Genomic DNA, 25,463 nt, shown 5'->3' with positions numbered 1-25,463 from the left:
ATTTGTTACCCATGGAGACTGTGATGGCAGATACAATAGATTTGTTTTGAAAAAAAGGTTGGACATCCTTTGTAGAGAGGAAAGGTATACAGGGATATACCAAATAAGTAAACATGGGAAGGATGTTGATCCAGGGAGTTATCCGATTGCCAATTCTTGGAGTCAGGAAGGAAATAATTTTTCCCTTATGAGATATCATTGGATGATATGACACTGAGGTTTTTTGTTTGCCTTCCTCTAGATCTATAAGTATAGATACAGGATACAGTATCTGTTGTCTAAATTTAGCATAGGTTGAACTTGATGGACGTACGTCTTTTTTCAACCTCATCTACTATGTAACTGTAACTAGTTGGGACCATCATAATGGCGGTTTGTGTCCGGCATCACGTGGGCCAATCGGAAACCATGATGTCACCCCTTGCAGCTTCCTATTGGCCTACCTGACGGGACATTTAAACTTGCTGAGCAGCTCCTGGCACCCCCTACACAGGCAAGTATCTCGGGAGCAGAGGGTCCCGGTGCTGACATTAACGTCGTTCAGCTCCGGTGACTCCCTTCTTCCCACCAATGGGGGAACAAAAAGGTTTTGACTAATAGTATGCTGCCTGAATTTCTGCAGAAGGATAAAGCTGAAGTTGTTAAGGAACTCCAAGTGTTTCTTTGGCACGGGGCGATGCTGACGGAATAATCCCTTTCTCTCTCAGCTCTTTCTTCTTCCCCCTTTTCTGGCTGTCTTTTCCCCCCTTTCTTGTGTGTGTGCAAGTCTAACTTTGTCTCATCTGTATTTTTGCCCTTCACTTGCCCTTACTCTTTTTCCTTGAGTGGAGACTGCCAATTTCACATTCAGAGGTCTTCTGCAGTATATTTGTGCAGTGTCTCCTCTCCCGGCAAAGTGCTGCGTGTCCCACAGTACAAAGTGACCTAACATATTGCCTTGTTCTTAAAGGGGTAGTCCCCTCCTAGGGCCAAAGTGAAAAAAGGCATGTTTTATTGGTTAACTCAGGGGCGCGCAAACTTTATTTGCTGCCCCCTCACCTCTGCTCTCCTCTTGTCGGTGCGCCCCCCTCCCTTACCTCGTGCGGGTTGATATGTCGCCGCGGCGTCACGTCATGTGACCCGCGGTGTCATTTGACGTCAGGTTACCGTGGCGTCACATGACCCCACAGTCATTTGACGCCAGGGTCACATGTCCTGAAGCCGGCTGAACCTCGGTAAGTAGAGGTTGCAGAGGCCTTATGCAGTCCCCCGGCATTTAATTTAAAAGCCTTGGGGAAGAGCGCGGGACCTCTGCAACCGCCCGCGCCCCCCAGTTTGCGCACCGCTGGGTTAACTCACAGGATGCCCTATGACAGGGTTTGCCAACTGCAGTCCTCAAGGGCCATCCAGAGGTCAGGTATTAATGATATCCCTGCTTCAGCACAGGTGGCTTAATCGAAGACGTGCCGGAGAGGCCGTTGCATTCTTGTTTTTGAGGAGCAGCAAGAGAGAGACACACAGCAGTTGGACGAGGTCTCTAGTCTGCGCTTTACAATACTCGTTATGATCTTCTCGCCCAGTCCTGGTAGATAAATATCAGAAATAGTTAATTTCACAATTTTTTTTTTTAATGGCATTAAAGACGACATGAGTACTGCCAATACTGGGTCAGACCAAATGCACCATCATGCCCAGTATCCCGATCTTCCGCAGTGGCAAGTGCTCGAAGCTCCAATCTAATGAGCAATTAGATTATGGTGTCGCTGCGGTGTTGTGTGAATTTGTGTACAACGGTTCCTTTACATCATTTAAGGTTTTTGAAAAACTATTATTATTATCGTTTATTTATAACGCGCCAACATATTCTGTAGCGCAGTACAAGAGGGTCGGAGGGCGGATAACAATAAGATAACATACATTGTAACGGTTAGGTAAGGAAGGCCCTGCCCCAAGGAGATTACAATTCTATCCTGTCTCCCCTTAGTCCTCTTTTTCCAGGTTAAAGAGACCTAATCATCAGGGCTGGAAAAACGTCACCTACTTGCAGTGATCCAGGTCTGGAAACCACTCGTCCCTAGTGGTGGCAGGCAGTGGCACATTTCCCATTAGGCCCAATAGACTCGGGCCTACGGCGGCAACATTTTGGGGAAGAACATGTCCTTTTTTTTTTTTGCCTCCCATATACAGAGGGCTTCTGCAAAGTTCTTACATTCTCCTTCGTGCCACCCTCCTACTTCAGCGTTGTGGCGTCAAATAACGCTGCATTGCCACGGCAGCGTGACGTCACGGCCATGGTAACGTAGCGCCCTGTGATGTCGCAGCGCCATTTGACTCCGCGACGCTGAAGGAGGAGGGCAGTACCAGGTAAGTGCCTAAAGACGGTGGATTTGCAAATCCGCCCCTGGGGGCAGGTGCAGGAAAGGTACCAACGTCTTTGGAAGCAGAGCTGTCAATCACCACTCTACTTCCTGAAGTTGCCCCCCACATTAACTTGCAAAGCATTATGGGGGTGCGACAGTGGGAAGCAGAGCGGTGATTGACAGCTCTGCTTCCAAAATGGTTCTGTAGCAGCGGTCCATCACCTTAACCTTCCTCACTCCACCCCCATTTTTCCAGCCCTGCTAATTATTTTCGCCTTTCCTCAAAGGGCACCTTTTATCATTTTTGTTGTGATATGATGTAGCAATTGGAAATATCACAAAGGGAAAAACTGTATGTTTGTGCAATTTATAAACAAAGTCAAATTTTATTGTTATTATTAGAATCATTGGGCTGTTTTGAACTACTTTTTTCACTTATTTATTCATATTTTTGTGTTTGCATTTGGAAGTTACTGGTATTTTGAGATTACAATAATAATAATTTAAAACAAAATTGTGTTTATTATCTTTCCTCCATTTCAGGTGACACCCCTTTTTATGCTGACTCTCTCGTGGGCACCTACAGTAAAATCATGGATCACAAGAACTCCTTGAACTTTCCGGAGGACGTGGAAATTTCAAAGAATGCCAAGAACCTCATCTGTGCCTTTTTAACGGACAGGTACCCTTTAAAATACATCTCTTCAGGAACCCACTGACCTCCATTTAATGTGATGTGAAGACATCTTCCCCATACTGGAAATCAGTTCAGCATATTGGATATGGGCCATTGACTCCTAGTTGGCCTGTAAAGATTCTTGTCTTAGTCCCTCCTGAAGTAGTGGAGTCAAGTAAATAGTTGCGTTTTTGCGGACATTGTCCGTGTCTGCACCTTTCAGAATTGCAACACTTTGGTCATGGCTACATATTATTTTCACCCAAGCTGTCCATTGATTTGCAGCATCGCCAGTCGGACGCCCTGTGACCATTAGATGTTGACCCCCTGTCTTCTGACTACAGTTTGCATCTGTTTCACATTAGTCCTGCATTTGTATAGATAGAAGGTGGAAAATTAAATAATTAGGGCTATGCCTCAATCTCGCAATAACATGGAAGCAGGTTGACAATTCTGTAGTTTTTATAATGTTGCATATATCCACAATTCATTGGAGGTGTTCATCAAATACCCATTTTTTCCTAAAAAAATTTAAAATCAATGTTCCTGCTTTTTAATGAGAATAGAATTTGTGGGACCTACCTCTTATGCTAAATGAATTACGTTTGAATTCTGTTTTTGCCACTGTGTTTACAGGAAAGTAAGTTCCACTAACCCTATTAACTTATATTTAGTATTTTGGAACCAACAAATATCCAGTCCTCTATGGCCTTTATTAGTCTGTAGATATATAGACATTCCAGATGTTTTACCATCTTTCTATGGGTGCTGAGCAAGATATTACGTAATTCACCCCTCCACATCATTATGCTTATTGATGACGGTTTTGTCTTATGAAAGGCAGGTTTGTGCTGCCCGGTGGGTTCCGTCTGCTAGTGATGAATCGCTTCTATTGATGAGGGAAAGCGAGATTGTTGTGTAATTTTGGACGTGCGGAGTCAAGGCCTGAGAAGAGGATCTGTCCGAGAGGGACTTATTGCTGTCAATGCTTATGTGACCCACAACCTTCACTTCCTTCTGTTTACTTAGAGGTCTTGTCCCACATATTGAAGTTTGCTTAAGCGGGTCCAGTCCCACTTGGCAATGCACGAGTTGCTATAAAAGCACAGTGCTCAGCAATGTAACGTCTTTTGCCATTTCAAACATGTGTTTCCTAATTCAGAGCTGCACTATTAATATTGTTGTGTTTTTTGTTTCTGGCTCCACAGGAGCAGAGTAGTCCACATCGTACAGCTTTGCAGTGTCAAAGTGTAGAAGACGGTTTTATGAAAGGCGGCCAATCAGAGAAACTGGAATCTCATTGGTCCTTTTAGGATCCAATGAGTCAAAAACAAATATGAGATAAACAAAAATGTAACAGGCAAGGAGAGACCCCACCTCGCATGTATTACAAGATCTGCGCTGGCTCCCGTTGGAACAAAGGGTTAAATTAAGATCTTGACCCTTACCTTTAAGGCTATCCATGGTCTCGCCACCCCCTTACCTTCAGAAGTGCCTAATCGGTAATACCCCACATCGGACGCTTAGATCTGCCATCGCCCCCCCAACTGATTGAGCTTCGGTGTAAGGTTAATAAAGCTGGAGGGAGAACGTTTTCAAGGACCACCCAAAGACACTGGAATAATCCCCCTGCTGCTTTAAGAAATCTGGGAGCTTTACTTCCATTCAGAAAGGAATTAAAAAGGAAGGTTTTTAAACAGAGCCTGGCAAACGGTCCCCTATACGTTGGCAGACAGCTTTCCTGCTCCCCTTTGTGTTCTCCGCCTTTTCTTGGTCTTCCTCGTCGTTCTCCTATATGTTTTCTTTAGATAGATCCCAGTTGTATTTCTGAGATGGGTGTCCTCCCTAAATTCCTACACACGCTCCAGTACTGAGTTTTCTTGGCGAGTTGGAAATAGTTTGAAATAAATAACAAAAGAAAGCCGTCTTGGTGCAACGGTAAATAAAATAAACTGTGCACTAAAATAGGAGTGTGAGTAAACAAATCCAGGGTGGGGGATGCCGAGCTGAGTTGCCCACCTGATGCCCACCGGGATGCAAACTCTGAGACCATCCCAGCGGTTCCTGTGTAGGCGTTCTCTGCCTGGACAGGGGAGCGCACTGGTGCTCAGAACATTGCTTCAACGTTCATTGGGATCTCCCAAACCAAAGACTGCTTCCTGGTCTTACAAATGGCAAGCTTGACCAATGCCAGGAGCAATTCCCTCCAGATACCTTACATGAGTTTAACTCCTATAATGTTAGCATCTGGCCTGAACTATGGGGGAGTGCACCAATTTAACTTCCATTTAACATTTTACACGCTTATATCTTCTGATCAGAGCATCGTATTTTAAAAATAAAAGCCATGTTGGAAAGAGCAAGAAGAGATCTCTTGAATTAAATAATAATAATAATAATAAAATGGCTATCAGTGCAGAGTGCTGCTTTAATAAATGTTTTAATAGCTTTTCAAATTAAACCAGGAGCATAACTAACAAATAACACTGGAAAAAAAATAATGTGCCCTAATTTTGGGAAGTGGATGGGCAGAACTTCATACTTAACTAGCTAAAGCAACTAGAAAGATAACAACAGGGAGGCCGTGATCAAGGTTCAGATTTCGCCTTCTAATTGTCAATGAGCAGTTTGTAGGACATCAGTAACCGCTGCATTAAACCAGCAAAGGAAGTAATCAAGGGACCCCTCTAGGAAGTAATCCAGGGATCCCTCTAGGAAGTAATCCAGGGATCCCTCTAGGAAGTAATCCAGGGATTCCTCTAGGAAGTAATCCAGGGATCCCTCTAGGAAGTAATCCAGGAATTCCTCTAGGAAGTGTGTGATAAATACGGAATAAATACGGGAAAGGAACAATATTTTCATGAGTTTTGACAAATGAAAAGTTAAAAATATATATATAAAAAATTAACATGAGGTTTGTGTCCTACTGTCTTCCTATATTTATTTCATCTTTGAAATCATTCTGTTTATTCTATGCTATAGCTATCATTTCCACATTGGATTTGAGGAGAACAATAATGATGTTATTTTTATTTGCGGTGCCGTCACGCCCCCCCCCCCCCACCCCCTTCACTCGGTGAGATTTCACCACAGCCTATACGACTGCTGGTAATGAGCGAGCATAACTCCAAATCAGTGAGAGCTGACATGTCTGGGAGTCGGGATTTCTAATTCCGCCAGATAGTGCCTGCGTCAGATATCAGAAATAGATTCGACCTTAGATTCGGTTTATACAAAGAAGGCAAAAAAACTGCGACCGCGAGACGCCTTCACAGTGTTTGCCAGTAACGTGTGCGGCATGTAACGCCTGTCGCATTATAAACGTTATATCAAACTGCTTGCTGATGGGGAATTTAAAAAAGCTGCCTCCCTGCGTTGATTCCAAAATGTCTCTTCTCATCAATTTAATACCAAGCTCTTGATAATTAGCCGCCTTTGTTTTGATTATTTTTGCTCCCTCTGATATACGCACGAAGCGTTTCCGAGTAAATAAAGGTTAATATAAGGGGGTTCTCTGTGCAACACCTACCTCAAAATGATTTAAATTTTTTTTTTTTTTTTTATAAACTCGAGAGGGAGGAGAGCGCCTCTATACTTTGCGAATAAGTGCCTGGCTTGTTCTGCTGCTGCGCCCGGGAGCTCGGCATAGCCAATATAAATATTTATGCTGGGCCGAGTTCTAGAACTTGACACCTCTTAAGCAGTAGCCAGTAATCGCTCGCTACCTCAAAGAGACAGGAGTGCGAGTTTATGTACTTTTCTGGCACGGCGAGCTGGAGTTCTTAACCGCTTCGTTGCCAGAGAGGGAAGGCCGGCGCTGAAAGGGGTTAATGAATATTGGCACTAGGGAAGGCTGTGCACCATGTGCATCCTTTGTCATATGGTTTGAAAGGAGCCTTTTTTTAATTTAAAAGGCTGACCTGTGCGTACTGAACTTCCTCTTGCACACAGAATCGAGATGGAAAACTGCTTGATTCCACACGTGGCATTTTAAGAGCCTCAGCCTATTTCCCCCCCTCCCCACACCCTCCCCGCTGTAACGGAGGTAATAAACGCACATTGCTAAGGCAAGTACTGTTGGGTTGTTGCTTGCTCAATGGAATTGATCCGTTCTAATGTCCTGATCATGCCTGTCTTCTGGGGGCTGTTTGGTTCAAAAGATGCTTCATCCATATTTTCTGTGTGACAGTTGTTGCATGAATTAGAGAGACACTCACTGCTGGTTCTCCAGATGTAACATTTGGATGTGTTGCTATACACAGGGAGGTGCGACTCGGGAGGAACGGGATAGAAGAGATTAAGCAGCACCCGTTCTTCAAGAATGACCAGTGGAACTGGGAAAGCATTCGGGACAGTAAGTACATTGATGTGTTTGTTCTGTATGGGATATAGGTATCTTTAATGGGCCATTGTATAGGAATGAGGGTTTTCTTTGTTGATTGCCGGTTTATTTATGACTTTACTGCAATTTAACTTTTTTTTTTTTTTTAAACCATCTGTTAATTAGAATGTTCAGAGCTTAGAATATTGAGCTATTCTGAGCAATAGGGGAATGAACGACATTCTATATGTGTATATTTCTATAACATTATAATATTTTTTATATATGCATACACACAAATACATAAAAATGTCATCATTTTAATGATACTATATATATATATATATATATATATATATATATATATATATATATATATATATATAAATGTATATATATATTGCAGAATAATATATATTATTTTTTTTAAAGGTGTGTGTACACTGTCACGCTGGTTTGCAGACGTTTTTCACACCCTTCCAATAATGTCACAATTTGTTGAATTACAAATAGTGTACAGTATGCATAGTTTTTCAAACAAACGTTATTTATTCTAAGATACAAAGCTGTAGTGGTTAAAGTGAACACTGTTATATGAGGAGGAGGTTAAATGTCAGTAAACTAAATGTACAAAATGAAATTTACTAGTTCATAAGTATTCAGCCCCTTAAGTCAGTACAGGCATACCCCGGTTTAAGGACACTCACTTTAAGTACACTCGCGAGTAAGTACATCTCGCTCAATAGGCAAACTGCAGCTCACGCATGCGCCAGTCAGCACGTCCTGAACAGCAACACCGGCTCCCTACCTGTAACGAAACTGTGCGCAAGCGGGGAGGCTATAGAGCCCGTTACAAATGCCTTATTTACATCAGTTCTGCACGTATATGACGATTGCAGTACAGTACATGCATCGATAAGTGGAGAAAAGGTAGTGCTTCACTTTAAGTACATTTTCGCTTTACATACATGCTCCGGTCCCATTGCGTACGTTAATGTGGGGTATGCCTGTACGTGTAGAAGAACCTCTTGTAGCAATTACTGCTATGAGTCTTTTGGGATCGGTCTGTACTAAGGTTTCACAGTAGCATAGTGACATTTTTGACCATTCTTCGTGGTAAAATTGATCCAGTTCTGATGAGTTTGTTGGGGATTTTCGATGCACTACAATCTTCAAGTCTCGTCGTAAATGTACGACTGGGTTCAAGTCAGGACTTTGGGCCACTCGAGCATTATTTCTCTTCTTGTTCATCCACTCCAGTGTGACTTGGGCTTGGTGCTTCAGGTCATTGTCTTGCTGAAATGGGAATTTCCTCACCCGTTTCAGAGTCTTTGCTGACTCAAACAGGGTTTGTTTTCCTCAAGGATTCGCCTGTGTTTTGCTCCATCCATTCTCCCCTGTATCCCGACACGCTTCCCAGTCCGTGCTGAGGGGAAGCATCCCCATAACATGATGTTGCCACCACCATGCTTGACAGTTGGGATGGTGTTGACTGGGTGATGTGCAGTGTTGTGTTTGCTGAGATCTAACGATTGGAATTTAGACAAAAAAGTTACATTTTTGTCTCGTCTGACCACAAAACCTTTTTCCACATTTCTGCAGTAACAACTATATTCCTTCTCGCAAACTCCATACTGTACGTGATTTAAAATGAGTCTTTTTGAGTAATGGCTTCTTTGTTGCCACCCATCCATACGGCCAACTTTGTGTACGGACCGGCTTAATGTTTGTGTTAACCACTTGAGAGGGGCAGGTCACACAGCCAAGAGCCTGACTATTGGGCCTTCTCTGATCCTCTTGCCTCCGGGGAGAGTGAGTGTGAACCATACCTCTGCCTCTGCTAGGGAGGTGTGGAAGAGGTGGGACTGCTGCGGGTGTCCTTGGCCTTTAGAGAAGGTCCATGGACCATCATTCAGTGGGTAGCTAAGAGTTGTTGTTGTGGGCAGTTCCTGCCATGTACTGTGCTACACAGAGAGATGATAAACCGTTCCTGTTATTATACCTCCGGCCTGGTGTGTGATCTTACTGGGGGTAGAGGTAACTGGTTCTACCGTGGGAGATCATCTTCATTTCCCTGAGCCTACGGCAGGTGGAGGCGCTGCACTGCTAAAGATATATGTGGGGTATGAACCCCAGAAGCCTGTTCTTGTGTCCCCACTACCACCGGCGGACGACTCGGCCCCCCTGTTACCATCAGGTATATGCACCATACACCCTGTAATGGCCCCTATCTACCAGAGGGTGGGGGAAACACCGTTACACTAGCATAAAATGTCTACATTCATGTTGCAAGGAAAACAGCTGATCTCTGTTTAACCCAACATTCCTCTTCAAATCTTTTTGTGAAAGGCATGATTTCAAAATGTAGTGGTTTGTGACATTAAAAATGTAAGACTTTTTTTTAGAAACTTTTCTATTGCTTCTTTTCAATATATTTTGAGTTTCAGTCCAACCTAACATACAGGACTGTACATTATTTCCACAGGCACAGAAAATGATATTTGTTATGGTAGAAGGAGTTGCTATAAATATTTCCTATTTGCACAAAGTGACACAAAGCTCCCCAGTGTGTGGTGTGTGGTGTTTCCCTGCACATGCGCTTTGTGAAAAAGAGAAATATGGCCAACTATCTGTGAATGCAGCTTCGGTAGCACATGTGCAGGTCATTTTCCAATGCTATACCCAGCTGTCGTGTGTACGTGAGCTTTCAAGCCTGCAGATGGACATCTATGGCAGTCAGCCGTTTACAGCATTTTAAAGCAGCCATCCTGTGCCCCTGAGAGATGACCTGGTTCATATAGTCTGCAGTATGACTCGGTTGTATCTGAAGACCCCTGGTTCACCTGTTCCAGGAATGTTTTTCAAGCCAATCAATATCCAGAACGTTGCACATTTTAGCCTCATAATAAGACGCCTTCCAGCCTATTCAAGTCAATGGACCATATGCGATGCATACGGTATGCAGCGATCGAAATTGCCTTACAGAATAGCACTGCTTACAAAATATGGCCTAATATCCTCCCTCGCTGGAGAATGTGTAGGATGTCCCCCTGTTGATCGGTATGCAGCGATCGAAATTGCCTTACAGAATAGCACTGCTTACAAAATATGGCCTAATATCCTCCCTCGCTGGAGAATGTGTAGGATGTCCCCCTGTTGATCCTGGGAGGGGGTTAGGGGGTAGGGGTCAGTAGAACTTTTACAACGGTGTCAATATCTGACATGCTTGGGTAATACACGCTGTGATCTAGCTAAGAGCAGCACTGGCCTTCTGTGTGCCACTAGAAACCACTCGACAAATCCTGGATTTCCTATTACTGTGAGGTTTAATGTGGAGATGCAACTGGCACTCCAATTTGTCCGCTTTTAAGATTATTTTTATTGGTACAAGGGGAGACCTTTCTCAGCCCTGGGCCCCCGAGGAAGTTCCCAGCTATGCCAAAAACATGAAGGCAAAAGCGTCGTGCAATAATAATAATAACAATCTTATGGCTGAATGTGAGAGCCCACCGCTTCTTTAATGAAGTTTGCTCTATGTCCTCAAACTGAAGGTTCACCGACAGTATTAAAGGATAGAGTTCTTTACAGTAAGGGAAGTTACAATGTGGAATTCATTTCCTGTGGAGACTGTGATGGCAGATACAGTAGATATCTTCACAAAAAAGGATGGACATCTTTTTAGATAGGAAAGGTATACAGGGATATACCAAATAAGTAAACATGGGAAGGATGTTGATCCAGGAATAAATCTGATTGATTGTCAATATTTGAATTGGGAAGGAATCTATTTTTTCCCTTATGATATATCATTGGATAATGTATCACTGGGGTTATCGGTTTGCCTTCATCTGGATCAATAAACTGTAATTACAAATATAGGAGAAGTATCTGTTGTCTAAATTTAGCATAGGTTGAACTTGATGAACATACTGTGGTTTTTTTTCAACCTCATCCACTATGTAACTAAAACTATAGAAGCACCAAATGCAGCTTCTGTTTAATGATTAGCTTATAAATTATATACAGTAGTGTGATATTTCTGTTTTCATCCTGCTATGGATCAACACAATGCTTAATATGGGGTTAAGGATGTGGTTGCACCTGTGATTGTTTTCCTTTCAGGTATGAAGGGGGGTGGGGGGGGAGAGAGACTCCAGATCTGAGCCTTGTTAATTTCACCTCCGGGGACCCCGTGCTTCCTGACATGCCTCCTCCGAAAGTGCCCCCAGTACCATCCCTGGCCGAGTAAACAATATGAAGGTTAGGATCTCCCACTGCATGGGAGCCAATAAGAAGCCACAATGGCATCTGTCGCAGCTTCCTATTGGCCCGCATGCTGCGGGAGATTTAAGGAACAAGAAGTATCAGTAGCACCTACAGCTGGTAGTTCTTGGTATGAAGCAGGGGGTCCCCAGAGTTGAAATTAGCGAGGTTCGGCCCCGGAGACGCCCAGCTTCATACCTATTTTAATAAAATTGCTTAGAATGTGTGGCCATGTATGGGATTAAGTTCTTTGCTCTCCCTTTTTAGCGGCGGCTCCTGTCGTACCCGAGTTGAGCAGTGACGTCGACAGCAGCAATTTTGATGAAATTGAGGACGACAAGGGGGATGTTGAGACGTTTCCAACTCCAAAAGCCTTTGTGGGAAACCAGCTGCCTTTTATAGGTTTCACCTACTACCGAGAGAATTTGTATGTAAATCTTAATTTCAGTGAATTAATATTTTGTGGCTGAATACCTGAGCAGTGTCTGATTTGTGCAGTTATAAGTTGGCATCTTTGCATATACCGTTATCAGAGTATCTATCCAGATGTGAAGTAACTCGCGATGAAGGTCCCACTCCATGGATGGGGCTTTAATAGGAATACATGGGATGGGTTTAAAAGGACTAACACACAATGTGTTGGGCATTTGCATCATTTTTTAAACTTCAGGTGTATTGTACGATAGGGTTAGTTTGACTTACAGACATATACAAGAAGTAAACCAGATATAATATCTGACCGGGGAGAGCCGGATACAAGTGAACACCAAGTTATCATTTTATGAGACTGTTTAGTCCTGGCTAATACAAAAAGGGGATTCCGAAATGCTTGGTGTGGACGAGCAAAGTGGTCCGAATACGGATGTTGCGGCCGTTACTTTACCCGCAATCACATTGTAAGAAAATGTATAACATGTTAGTGGGTGATTAGCTCCATTCATTTGAATTGAGTGCCCCAAACCGCGGGGTGTTATCTGCGCCACTCCTATGCGCCAGCGGGTGAACTAACGCCCGCTACATTTGTCTGTGGGCCAAGTGGTTCTTATCTGCTATCAAATTCTTTCTTTCTGTTGATTTCTATTTGCATCATAAATTAAGATAGGTTATTAGGCTTTTCCAGGGTTGTCATGAAATCCAAGTTGTGAACGTCCTGTCATAGAGAGATACAGGTATAACGACGGGCTTTGTGGTACCTGAGGGCGTGCTAGAAAATGGGAAAGTCGTCTGCAACTGCTGCTGCTTTACCTTCCTCAGCCAATACTCAGGGCAAATAATCTCATTATATCTGTGTGCGCTTGGACTCGCGGCACAGAGTCTCATGACATCAGTGTGCGACCGTAACCTGGGTACAGAATCTCACTATAGCGGTGCGCGTCCGGACTCCGGGCACAGAATATCACATCATCTGTGCGGGCACGGAATCTCAATACATCTGTACGCGCCCGGACGCCTGGCACGGAATCTCAATACATCTGTGCGCAACCGGACTCCGGGCACAGAATCTCACTACATCTGTGTGCAACCGGACGCCTGGCACTGAATCTCACTACATCTGTGCGCAACCGGACTCCGGGCACAGAATCTCACTACATCTGTGTGCAACCGGACTCCGGGCACTGAATCTCACTACATCTGTGTGCAACCGGACTCCGGGCACTGAATCTCACTACATCTGTGTGCAACCGGACTCCGGGCACTGAATCTCACTACATCTGTGTGCAACCGGACTCCGGGCACTGAATCTCACTACATCTGTGTGCAACCGGACTCCGGGCACAGAATCTCACTATATCTGTGTGCAACCGGACTCCGGGCACAGAATCTCACTACATCTGTGTGCAACCGGACGCCTGGCACAGAATCTCACTACATCTGTGTGCAACCGGACTCCGGGCACAGAATCTCACTACATCTGTGTGCAACCGGACTCCGGGCACAGAATCTCACTACATCTGTGTGCAACCGGACTCCGGGCACTGAATCTCACTACATCTGTGTGCAACCGGACTCCGGGCACTGAATCTCACTACATCTGTGTGCAACCGGACTCCGGGCACAGAATCTCACTACATCTGTGTGCAACCGGACTCCGGGCACAGAATCTCACTACATCTGTGTGCAACCGGACTCCGGGCACAGAATCTCACTACATCTGTGTGCGACCGGACTCCGGGCACAGAATCTCACTACATCTGTGTGCGACCGGACTCCGGGCACAGAATCTCACTACATCTGTGTGCGACCGGACTCCGGGCACAGAATCTCACTACATCTGTGTGCAACCGGACTCCTGGCACAGAATCTCACTACATCTGTGTGCAACCGAACTCCGGGCACAGAATCTCACTACATCTGTGTGCGACCGGACTCCGGGCACAGAATCTCACTACATCTGTGTGCGACCGGACGCCTGGCACTGAATCTCACTACATCTGTGTGCAACCGGACGCCTGGCACAGAATCTCACTACATCTGTGTGCAACCGGACTCCGGGCACAGAATCTCACTACATCTGTGTGCAACCGGACTCCGGGCACAGAATCTCACTACATCTGTGTGCAACCGGACTCCGGGCACAGAATCTCACTACATCTGTGTGCAACCGGACTCCGGGCACAGAATCTCACTACATCTGTGTGCGTCCGGACTCCGGGCACAGAATCTCACTACATCTGTGTGCGTCCGGACTCCGGGCACAGAATCTCACTACATCTGTGTGCAACCGGACTCCGGGCACAGAATCTCACTACATCTGTGTGCAACCGGACTCCGGGCACAGAATCTCACTACATCTGTGTGCAACCGGACTCCGGGCACAGAATCTCACTACATCTGTGCGCAACCGGACGCCGGGCACAGAATCTCACTACATCTGTGTGCAACCGGACGCCTGGCACAGAATCTCACTACATCTGTGCGCAACCGGACTCCGGGCACAGAATCTCACTACATCTGTGTGCAACCGGACTCCGGGCACAGAATCTCACTACATCTGTGCGCAACCGGACTCCGGGCACAGAATCTCACTACATCTGTGTGCAACCGGACGCCTGGCACAGAATCTCACTACATCTGTGTGCAACCGGACTCCGGGCACTGAATCTCACTACATCTGTGTGCAACCGGACTCCGGGCACAGAATCTCACTACATCTGTGTGCAACCGGACGCCGGGCACTGAATCTCACTACATCTGTGTGCAACCGGACTCCGGGCACAGAATCTCACTACATCTGTGTGCAACCGGACTCCGGGCACAGAATCTCACTACATCTGTGTGCAACCGGACTCCGGGCACAGAATCTCACTACATCTGTGTGCAACCGGACTCCGGGCACAGAATCTCACTACATCTGTGTGCAACCGGACTCCGGGCACTGAATCTCACTACATCTGTGTGCAACCGGACTCCGGGCACAGAATCTCACTACACTGGCGACACACTTTATTCGAGCTTGGCTAGTCCCACGAATTCGGGTATACCCGGGTGTATTGAGGTTTGTGACTGTTTTCTGCCCGAGTGCATTGAGTTATTTTCCAAGCAGGGATTGAAGCATTTTATTCCCGCTGGCTGCAATACTGCACAGTATATATATATATACTGCATTACAATTCATGAATTTATGCCATCTGGTAGACATGCGAAGCATTGCAGCCTATTAAATCCTAATCATTATCATTTAACAGATCAGCCGCCCATCAGCCAGGCATGAACCCAGGCTGGGAAGGCAAACGCAACGGGGCTTGTCAGAGGTGAGGAGCGGCGCATTCCAGGTATCTGCCAGGTACATACCGGGTATTTGCTCGAATAAAGTGTGTCGGTGCAGTACATCTGTGTGCAACCGGACTCCGGGCACAGAATCTCACTACATCTGTGTGCAACCGGACGCCTGGCACTGAATCTCACTACATCTGTGTGCAACCGGACTCCGGGCACAGAATCTCACTACATCTGTGTGCAACCGGACTCCGGGCACAGAATCTCACTACATCTGTACGTGCCCGGACGCATGGCACTGAATCTCACTACATCTGTGCGCAACCGGACTCCGGGCACAGAATCTCACTACATCTGTGTGCAACCGGACTCCGGGCACAGAATCTCACTACATCTGTGCGCAACCGGACTCCGGGCACAGAATCTCACTACATCTGTGCGCAACCGGACTCCGGGCACAGAATCTCACTACATCTGTGTGCAACCGGACTCCGGGCACAGAATCTCACTACATCTGTGTGCAACCGGACTCCGGGCACAGAATCTCACTACATCTGTGTGCAACCGGACTCCGGGCACTGGATCTCACTACATCTGTGTGCAACCGGACGCCTGGCACTGAATCTCACTACATGTGTGTGCAACCGGACTCCGGGCACAGAATCTCACTACATCTGTGTGCAACCGGACTCCGGGCACTGAATCTCACTACATCTGTGTGCAACCGGACTCCGGGCACAGAATCTCACTACATCTGTGTGCGACCGGACGCATGGCACTGAATCTCACTACATCTGTGCGCAAGCGGACTCCGGGCACAGAATCTCACTACATCTGTGTGCAACCGGACTCCGGGCACAGAATCTCACTACATCTGTGTGCAACCGGACTCCGGCACAGAATCTCACTACATCTGTGTGCAACCGGACTCCGGGCACAGAATCTCACTACATCTGTGTGCAACCGGACGCCTGGCACTGAATCTCACTACATCTGTGTGCAACCGGACGCCTGGCACAGAATCTCACTACATCTGTGTGCAACCGGACTCCGGGCACAGAATCTCACTACATCTGTGTGCAACCGGACTCCGGGCACAGAATCTCACTACATCTGTGTGCAACCGGACTCCGGGCACAGAATCTCACTACATCTGTGTGCAACCGGACTCCGGGCACAGAATCTCACTACATCTGTGCGCAACCGGACTCCGGGCACAGAATCTCACTACATCTGTGCGCAACCGGACTCCGGGCACAGAATCTCACTACATCTGTCTGCAACCGGACTCCGGGCACTGAATCTCACTACATCTGTGTGCAACCGGACGCCTGGCACTGAATCTCACTACATCTGTGTGCAACCGGACGCCTGGCACAGAATCTCACTACATCTGTGTGCAACCGGACTCCGGGCACAGAATCTCACTACATCTGTGTGCAACCGGACTCCGGGCACAGAATCTCACTACATCTGTGTGCAACCGGACTCCGGGCACAGAATCTCACTACATCTGTGTGCGACCGGACTCCGGGCACAGAATCTCACTACATCTGTGTGCAACCGGACTCCGGGCACAGAATCTCACTACATCTGTGTGCAACCGGACTCCGGGCACAGAATCTCACTACATCTGTGTGCAACCGGACTCCGGGCACAGAATCTCACTACATCTGTGTGCAACCGGACGCCTGGCACTGAATCTCACTACATCTGTGTGCAACCGGACGCCTGGCACTGAATCTCACTAAATCTGTGTGCAACCGGACGCCGGGCACTGAATCTCACTACATCTGTGTGCAACCGGACGCCTGGCACAGAATCTCACTGCATCTGTGTGCAACCGGACTCCGGGCACAGAATCTCACTACATCTGTGTGCAACCGGACTCCGGGCACAGAATCTCACCTATATCTGTGTGCAACCGGACTCCGGGCACAGAATCTCACTACATCTGTGTGCAACCGGACTCCGGGCACTGAATCTCACTATATCTGTGTGCAACCGGACTCCGGGCACAGAATCTCACTACATCTGTGTGCAACCGGACTCCGGGCACAGAATCTCACTACATCTGTGTGCGACCGGACTCCGGGCACAGAATCTCACTACATCTGTGTGCGACCGGACTCCGGGCACAGAATCTCACTACATCTGTGTGCGACCGGACTCCGGGCACAGAATCTCACTATATCTGTGTGCGACCGGACTCCGGGCACAGAATCTCACTACATCTGTGCGCAACCGGACTCCGGGCACAGAATCTCACTACATCTGTGCGCAACCGGACTCCGGGCACAGAATCTCACTACATCTGTGCGCAACCGGACTCCGGGCACAGAATCTCACTACATCTGTGCGCAACCGGAATCCGGGCACAGAATCTCACTACATCTGTGTGCAACCGGACTCCGGGCACTGAATCTCACTACATCTGTGTGCAACCGGACTCCGGGCACTGAATCTCACTATATCTGTGTGCAACCGGACTCCGGGCACAGAATCTCACTACATCTGTGTGCAACCGGACTCCGGGCACAGAATCTCACTACATCTGTGTGCAACCGGACTCCGGGCACAGAATCTCACTACATCTGTGTGCAACCGGACTCCGGGCACAGAATCTCACTACATCTGTGTGCAACCGGACTCCGGGCACAGAATCTCACTATATCTGTGTGCAACCGGACTCCGGGCACAGAATCTCACTACATCTGTGTGCAACCGGACTCCGGGCACAGAATCTCACTACATCTGTGTGCAACCGGACTCCGGGCACAGAATCTCACTACATCTGTGTGCAACCGGACTCCGGGCACAGAATCTCACTACATCTGTGTGCAACCGGACTCCGGGCACAGAATCTCACTACATCTGTGTGCAACCGGACTCCGGGCACAGAATCTCACTACATCTGTGTGCAACCGGACGCCTGGCACAGAATCTCACTACATCTGTACGTGCCCGGACGCATGGCACTGAATCTCACTACATCTGTGTGCAACCGGACTCCGGGCACAGAATCTCACTACATCTGTGTGCAACCGGACGCCTGGCACTGAATCTCACTACATCTGTGTGCAACCGGACTCCGGGCACAGAATCTCACTACATCTGTGTGCAACCGGACTCCGGGCACAGAATCTCACTACATCTGTACGTGCCCGGACGCATGGCACTGAATCTCACTACATCTGTGTGCAACCGGACTCCGGGCACAGAATCTCACTACATCTGTGTGCAACCGGACTCCGGGCACAGAATCTCACTACATCTGTGTGCAACCGGACTCCGGGCACAGAATCTCACTACATCTGTGTGCAACCGGACTCCGGGCACAGAATCTCACTACATCTGTGTGCAACCGGACGCCTGGCACAGAATCTCACTACATCTGTACGTGCCCGGACGCATGGCACTGAATCTCACTACATCTGTGTGCAACCGGACTCCGGGCACAGAATCTCACTACATCTGTACGTGCCCGGACGAATGGCACTGAATCTCACTACATCTGTGTGCAACCGGACTCCGGGCACAGAATCTCACTACATCTGTGTGCAACCGGACTCCGGGCACAGAATCTCACTACATCTGTGTGCAACCGGACGCCTGGCACTGAATCTCACTACATCTGTGTGCAACCGGACTCCGGGCACAGAATCTCACTACATCTGTGTGCAACCGGACTCCGGGCACTGAATCTCACTACATCTGTGTGCAACCGGACTCCGGGCACAGAATCTCACTACATCTGTGTGCAACCGGACTCCGGGCACAGAATCTCACTACATCTGTGTGCAACCGGACTCCGGGCACAGAATCTCACTACATCTGTGTGCAACCGGACGCCTGGCACTGAATCTCACTACATCTGTGTGCAACCGGACTCCGGGCACAGAATCTCACTACATCTGTGTGCAACCGGACTCCGGGCACAGAATCTCACTACATCTGTGTGCAACCGGACTCCGGGCACAGAATCTCACTACATCTGTGTGCAACCGGACTCCGGGCACAGAATCTCACTACATCTGTGTGCAACCGGACTCCGGGCACAGAATCTCACTACATCTGTGTGCGACCGGACTCCGGGCACAGAATCTCACTACATCTGTGTGCAACCGGACTCCGGGCACAGAATCTCACTACATCTGTGTGCGACCGGACGCATGGCACTGAATCTCACTACATCTGTGTGCAACCGGACGCCTGGCACAGAATCTCACTACATCTGTGTGCAACCGGACGCCTGGCACAGAATCTCACTACATCTGTGTGCAACCGGACGCCTGGCACAGAATCTCACTACATCTGTACGTGCCCGGACGCATGGCACTGAATCTCACTACATCTGTGTGCAACCGGACTCCGGGCACAGAATCTCACTACATCTGTGTGCAACCGGACTCCGGGCACAGAATCTCACTACATCTGTGTGCAACCGGACTCCGGGCACAGAATCTCACTACATCTGTGTGCAACCGGACTCCGGGCACAGAATCTCACTACATCTGTGTGCAACCGGACGCCTGGCACAGAATCTCACTACATCTGTGTGCAACCGGACGCCTGGCACTGAATCTCACTACATCTGTGTGCAACCGGACTCCGGGCACAGAATCTCACTACATCTGTGTGCAACCGGACTCCGGGCACTGAATCTCACTACATCTGTGTGCAACCGGACTCCGGGCACAGAATCTCACTACATCTGTGTGCAACCGGACTCCGGGCACAGAATCTCACTACATCTGTGTGCAACCGGACGCCTGGCACTGAATCTCACTACATCTGTGTGCAACCGGACTCCGGGCACTGAATCTCACTACATCTGTGTGCAACCGGACTCCGGGCACAGAATCTCACTACATCTGTGCGCAACCGGACTCCGGGCACAGAATCTCACTACATCTGTGTGCAACCGGACGCCTGGCACTGAATCTCACTACATCTGTGTGCAACCGGACTCCGGGCACAGAATCTCACTACATCTGTGTGCAACCGGACTCCGGGCACAGAATCTCACTACATCTGTGTGCAACCGGACTCCGGGCACAGAATCTCACTACATCTGTGTGCAACCGGACTCCGGGCACAGAATCTCACTACATCTGTGTGCGACCGGACTCCGGGCACAGAATCTCACTACATCTGTGTGCAACCGGACTCCGGGCACAGAATCTCACTACATCTGTGTGCAACCGGACTCCGGGCACAGAATCTCACTACATCTGTGTGCAACCGGACTCCGGGCACAGAATCTCACTACATCTGTGTGCAACCGGACTCCGGGCACAGAATCTCACTACATCTGTGTGCAACCGGACTCCGGCACAGAATCTCACTACATCTGTGTGCAACCGGACTCCGGGCACAGAATCTCACTACATCTGTGTGCAACCGGACTCCGGGCACTGAATCTCACTACATGTGTGCGCAACCGGACTCCGGGCACAGAATCTCACTACATGTGTGCAACCGGACGCCTGGCACTGAATCTCACTACATCTGTGTGCAACCGGACTCCGGGCACAGAATCTCACTACATCTGTGTGTAACCGGACTCCGGGCACAGAATCTCACTACATCTGTGTGTAACCGGACTCCGGGCACAGAATCTCACTACATCTGTGTGCAACCGGACTCCGGGCACAGAATCTCACTACATCTGTGTGCAACCGGACTCCGGGCACAGAATCTCACTACATCTGTGTGCAACCGGACTCCGGGCACAGAATCTCACTACATCTGTGTGCAACCGGACTCCGGGCACAGAATCTCACTACATCTGTGTGCAACCGGTTTCCGGGCACAGAATCTCACTACATCTGTGTGCAACCGGACTCCGGGCACAGAATCTCACTACATCTGTGTGCAACCGGACTCCGGGAACAGAATCTCACTACATCTGTGTGCAACCGGACTCCGGGCACAGAATCTCACTACATCTGTGTGCAACTGGACCAGTACATAATACCTAAAAAGGGCTATTTTATTCTACTGAGAAAAATGTGGACTAAATGAACCTGTCCCACCAGCCATGGTTTACTTTGCAACAAGGCATATACTGTTATCTACTTATGACATAATTGTTTAGAGACTAAACCATAATCTAAATACTTCATTCTGCCATTCTCTGTTGCAAACTCATCGTAAACTGTTTAGGAATAATCCTTTCTTTGGCCGAGTATTTTTATGAGCAGCAACTGTTTAATGTCTTTTTTTCCTCCCACTTTGTGCGAATGTTTTCCACAGATTGCTAAGCGCCTCTTCCCAGACCCGCGAACAAAACAATCCCCCCAAACAGCCAATGAAAGAGGTGGGTGCACCAAGTCTGGGATTTAGTGCAGGGGGGCTCAACTCCAGTCCTAAAAACCCCCCCAACAGGTCAGGTTTTCAGGATAGCCCAGCTTCAGTACAGGTGGCTCAACCAGTCCCTGCTTCAGCAAAGGTAGCTCAATCAGAGGCTCAGTCTTTGACTGATCCACTGATTAAGCCACCTGTGCTGAAGCTGGGAGATCCTGAAAACTTGACCTGTTGGGGTAGCTTGAGGAGCCCTGCCCGATTGGGCGATACAATGCAAAGTAGGCAGACAAAAGTATCTATACTTTGCCAGTTTGCGCAAATTGGAATTTATAACCTGGACTGGATCGTTATCACACTGTTGACCTAGAGTTTATTGGCAATTTGCGTTATGTAAACATCAAGTACTGCCTGTGTATGTCTGGGGCTTTGTATACTTCCATCAGCCTTTAGTATATGTAAAGTGTAGCTCACTGCCTATATACACATTGAACAGTGCTAAAAGATTAAATTCAAATAATTGATCTCATTGTTATGTTTCTTTCCTCTACTCTGCAGCAGTCGGCACAATTACAGAAAAAGCTTCATCAGCTGGAGGAGCAGCTTCACAATGAGATGCAAGCCAAAGATGAGCTGGAACAGAAGTACAGGTAACAGGATTCCACCTGTCTATGCCTCTGAGGCTGCGGCCCTGCTGCCTGCGCTGCACGCGCGTCTGCGAGGCAGGTGGCGCGTGCAGCTGAGTCCCCCGGTCTGCAGTGAGCTGCAGGGGGAGAGACAGGGGGGGGCGTGACGGGGGCGCGGCCGTGACTTCACCCAGCAGGTTCGCCCTCATTGGCTGAACCGCTGGGGGGCGTGGCCTAGCGCTCTCGCCCGTGGCCAGCTCAATTGGCAGGTATCCCTGAAAAACTCGGCGCGCTGCCCCCCTCCTCCCCCGCCCCCCCTCTCACAGCGGGCCCGGCCCCATTGAGGGGCGGCTCTTGTCCCTGCAGTGTCCGCCACAGCGGGCGCTGCAGTAGCCTGCGGGGACCTGGCCTTAGTAACATGGCGGGGAAGGGGCGTGTGATGCCTGGGGTTTCCCTGCATGTTCTGCTGGAATCAGGACATTCATTATATGATTTTCCATGTTTTTAAATTGTTATGTTACCGGAAACATTGCCAAAGGTATACTTATTTTGCCCTGTGGGCTATTTAGTTAGCGCTTCCAGTTAATTAAGTATGTATATCGTTCTATCGTTATATAGCGCTTCACAGCAGTCAGTGAGTGATATCTGGACGTGTACTTGCCTGGTGCGCCTTAGATCGACCTGCTGGTTGCTTAAGTCATTGCGAGTGGTGCACCAGTGGTGGGACAAACGTTATTTTGTAGACCACACAGAATTTGTCGTCAGACCCCATAACACTTCAAAAAGTTTGTGATATGACAAAAGCCAAAGTATATTACATCTAACCACTTTAATGCCAATGGTCCTTGCATTGTGACCCCCACCTTGTCTCTGTCTCTCTCTCTGTCTCTCTCTCTCTCTCTCTCTCTCTCTCTCTCTGTGTCTCTCTCGCTATACACACACACAAATAGGGATAAACAAGCAATCTCAGGAACTCCATATAATGAAAACAAGTTTTATTCAAAGATCAACGTTTCTGTCCTATTATAGGACATTTCTCAAGATCTATTGCTCTGCCGTGCTCTCTCTATATCGCTCTCTCTCGCTCTCTCTCTATCGCTCTCTCTCTATTACTCTCTATCTATCTCTCTCTATCACGCTCTCTGTCGCGCTCTTCCTCTCTATATATCACGCTCTGCCTCTCTATATATTATCTCGCTCTGCCTCTATATATCGCGCTCTGCCTCTCTATATATCGCGCTCTGCCTCTCTATATATTATCGCGCTCTGCCTCTCTATATATCGCGCTCTGCCTCTCTATATATCGCGCTCTGCCTCTCTATATATTATCGCGCTCTGCCTCTCTATACATCGCGCTCTGCCTCTCTATATATCGCACTCTGCCTCTCTATATATCGCGCTCTGCCTCTCTATATCTCGCGCTCTGCCTCTATATATCGTGCTCTGCCTCTCTCTATCTCGCGCTCTGCCTCTCTATATCTCGCGCTCTGCCTCTCTATATATTGCGCTCTGCCTCTCTATATCTCGCGCTCTGCCTCTCTATATATCGCGCTCTGCCTCTCTATATCTCGCGCTCTGCCTCTATATATCGCGCTCTGCCTCTCTATATATCGCGCTCTGCCTCTCTATATATCGCGCTCTGCCTCTCTATATATCGCGCTCTGCCTCTCTATATATCGCGCTCTGCCTCTCTATATCTCGCGCTCTGCCTCTATATATCGTGCTCTGCCTCTCTCTATCTCGCGCTCTGCCTCTCTATATCTCGCGCTCTGCCTCTCTATATATTGCGCTCTGCCTCTCTATATCTCGCGCTCTGCCTCTCTATATATCGCGCTCTGCCTCTCTATATCTCGCGCTCTGCCTCTATATATCGCGCTCTGCCTCTCTATATCTCGCGCTCTGCCTCTCTATATATCGCGCTCTGCCTCTCTATATATCGCGCTCTGCCTCTCTATATCTCGTGCTCTGCCTCTCTCTATCTCGCGCTCTGCCTCTCTATATCTCGCGCTCTGCCTCTCTATATATCGTGCTCTGCCTCTATATATCGCGCTCTGCCTCTCTATATATCGCGCTCTGCCTCTCTATATATCGCACTCTGCCTCTATATATCGTGCTCTGCCTCTCTCTATCTCGCGCTCTGCCTCTCTATATATCGCGCTCTGCCTCTCTATATATCGCGCTCTGCCTCTATATATCGTGCTCTGCCTCTCTCTATCTCGCGCTCTGCCTCTCTATATCTCGCGCTCTGCCTCTCTATATATCGCGCTCTGCCTCTCTATATCTCGCGCTCTGCCTCTATATACATCGCGCTCTGCCTCTCTATATTTCGCGCTCTGCCTCTCTATATATCGCGCTCTGCTCTCTATATCTCGCGCTCTGCCTCTATATATCGCGCTCTGCCTCTCTATATCTCGCGCTCTGCCTCTCTATATATCGCGCTCTGCCTCTCTATATATCGCGCTCTGCCTCTCTATATCTCGCGCTCTGCCTCTCTATATATCGCGCTTTGCCTCTCTATATATCGCGCTCTGCCTCTCTATATCTCGCGCTCTGCCTCTATATATCGCTCTCTGCCTCTCTATATATCGCGCTCTGCCTCTCTATATATCGCGCTCTGCCTCTCTATATATCGCGCTCTGCCTCTCTATATATCGCGCTCTGCCTCTCTATATCTCGCGCTCTGCCTCTCTATATCTCGCGCTCTGCCTCTCTATATATCGCGCTCTGCCTCTCTATACATCGCGCTCTGCCTCTCTATATCTCGCGCTCTGCCTCTCTATATATCGCGCTCTGCCTCTCTATATCTCGCGCTCTGCCTCTCTATATCTCGCGCTCTGCCTCTCTATATATCGTGCTCTGCCTCTCTCTATATCGCGCTCTGCCTCTCTATATATCGCGCTCTGCCTCTCTATATCTCGCGCTCTGCCTCTCTATATATCGCGCTTTGCCTCTATATATCGCGCTCTGCCTCTCTATATCTCGCGCTCTGCCTCTCTATATCTCGCGCTCTGCCTCTCTATATCTCGCGCTCTGCCTCTCTATATATCGCGCTCTGCCTCTCTCTATATATCGCGCTCTGCCTCTCTATATATCGCGCTCTGCCTCTCTTTACATCGCGCTCTGCCTCTCTATATATCGCGCTCTGCCTCTCTATATATCGCGCTCTGCCTCTCTATATATCGCGCTCTGCCTCTCTATATATCGCGCTCTGCCTC

General features: G+C 48.1%; 1 protein-coding gene across 5 annotated transcripts in view; it reads left to right on the top strand.

The window, feature by feature from the left end:
* The window catches only part of ROCK2 (Rho associated coiled-coil containing protein kinase 2), a 231,759-nt gene that overhangs the window by 120,355 nt on the left and 85,941 nt on the right, over positions 1–25,463 (top strand). For 4 of the 5 annotated variants that reach the window (XM_075598367.1, XM_075598365.1, XM_075598368.1 and 1 more), the window contains 5 exons: positions 2,883–3,021; positions 7,278–7,369; positions 11,867–12,026; positions 21,575–21,638; positions 22,181–22,272. In XM_075598367.1, coding sequence (XP_075454482.1) covers positions 2,883–3,021; positions 7,278–7,369; positions 11,867–12,026; positions 21,575–21,638; positions 22,181–22,272 — 547 coding nt within the window. The remainder of the gene's footprint in view (positions 1–2,882; positions 3,022–7,277; positions 7,370–11,866; positions 12,027–21,574; positions 21,639–22,180; positions 22,273–25,463) is intronic. The other variant, XM_075598366.1, reaches the window with a different exon arrangement.

The sequence above is a fragment of the Ascaphus truei genome, chromosome 4 (assembly GCF_040206685.1).
Source record: "Ascaphus truei isolate aAscTru1 chromosome 4, aAscTru1.hap1, whole genome shotgun sequence".
NCBI classification, from domain to species: domain Eukaryota; kingdom Metazoa; phylum Chordata; class Amphibia; order Anura; family Ascaphidae; genus Ascaphus; species Ascaphus truei.
Note: the sequence above shows the minus strand (reverse complement) of the source record. Positions and strands in the feature narration are given on the sequence as shown.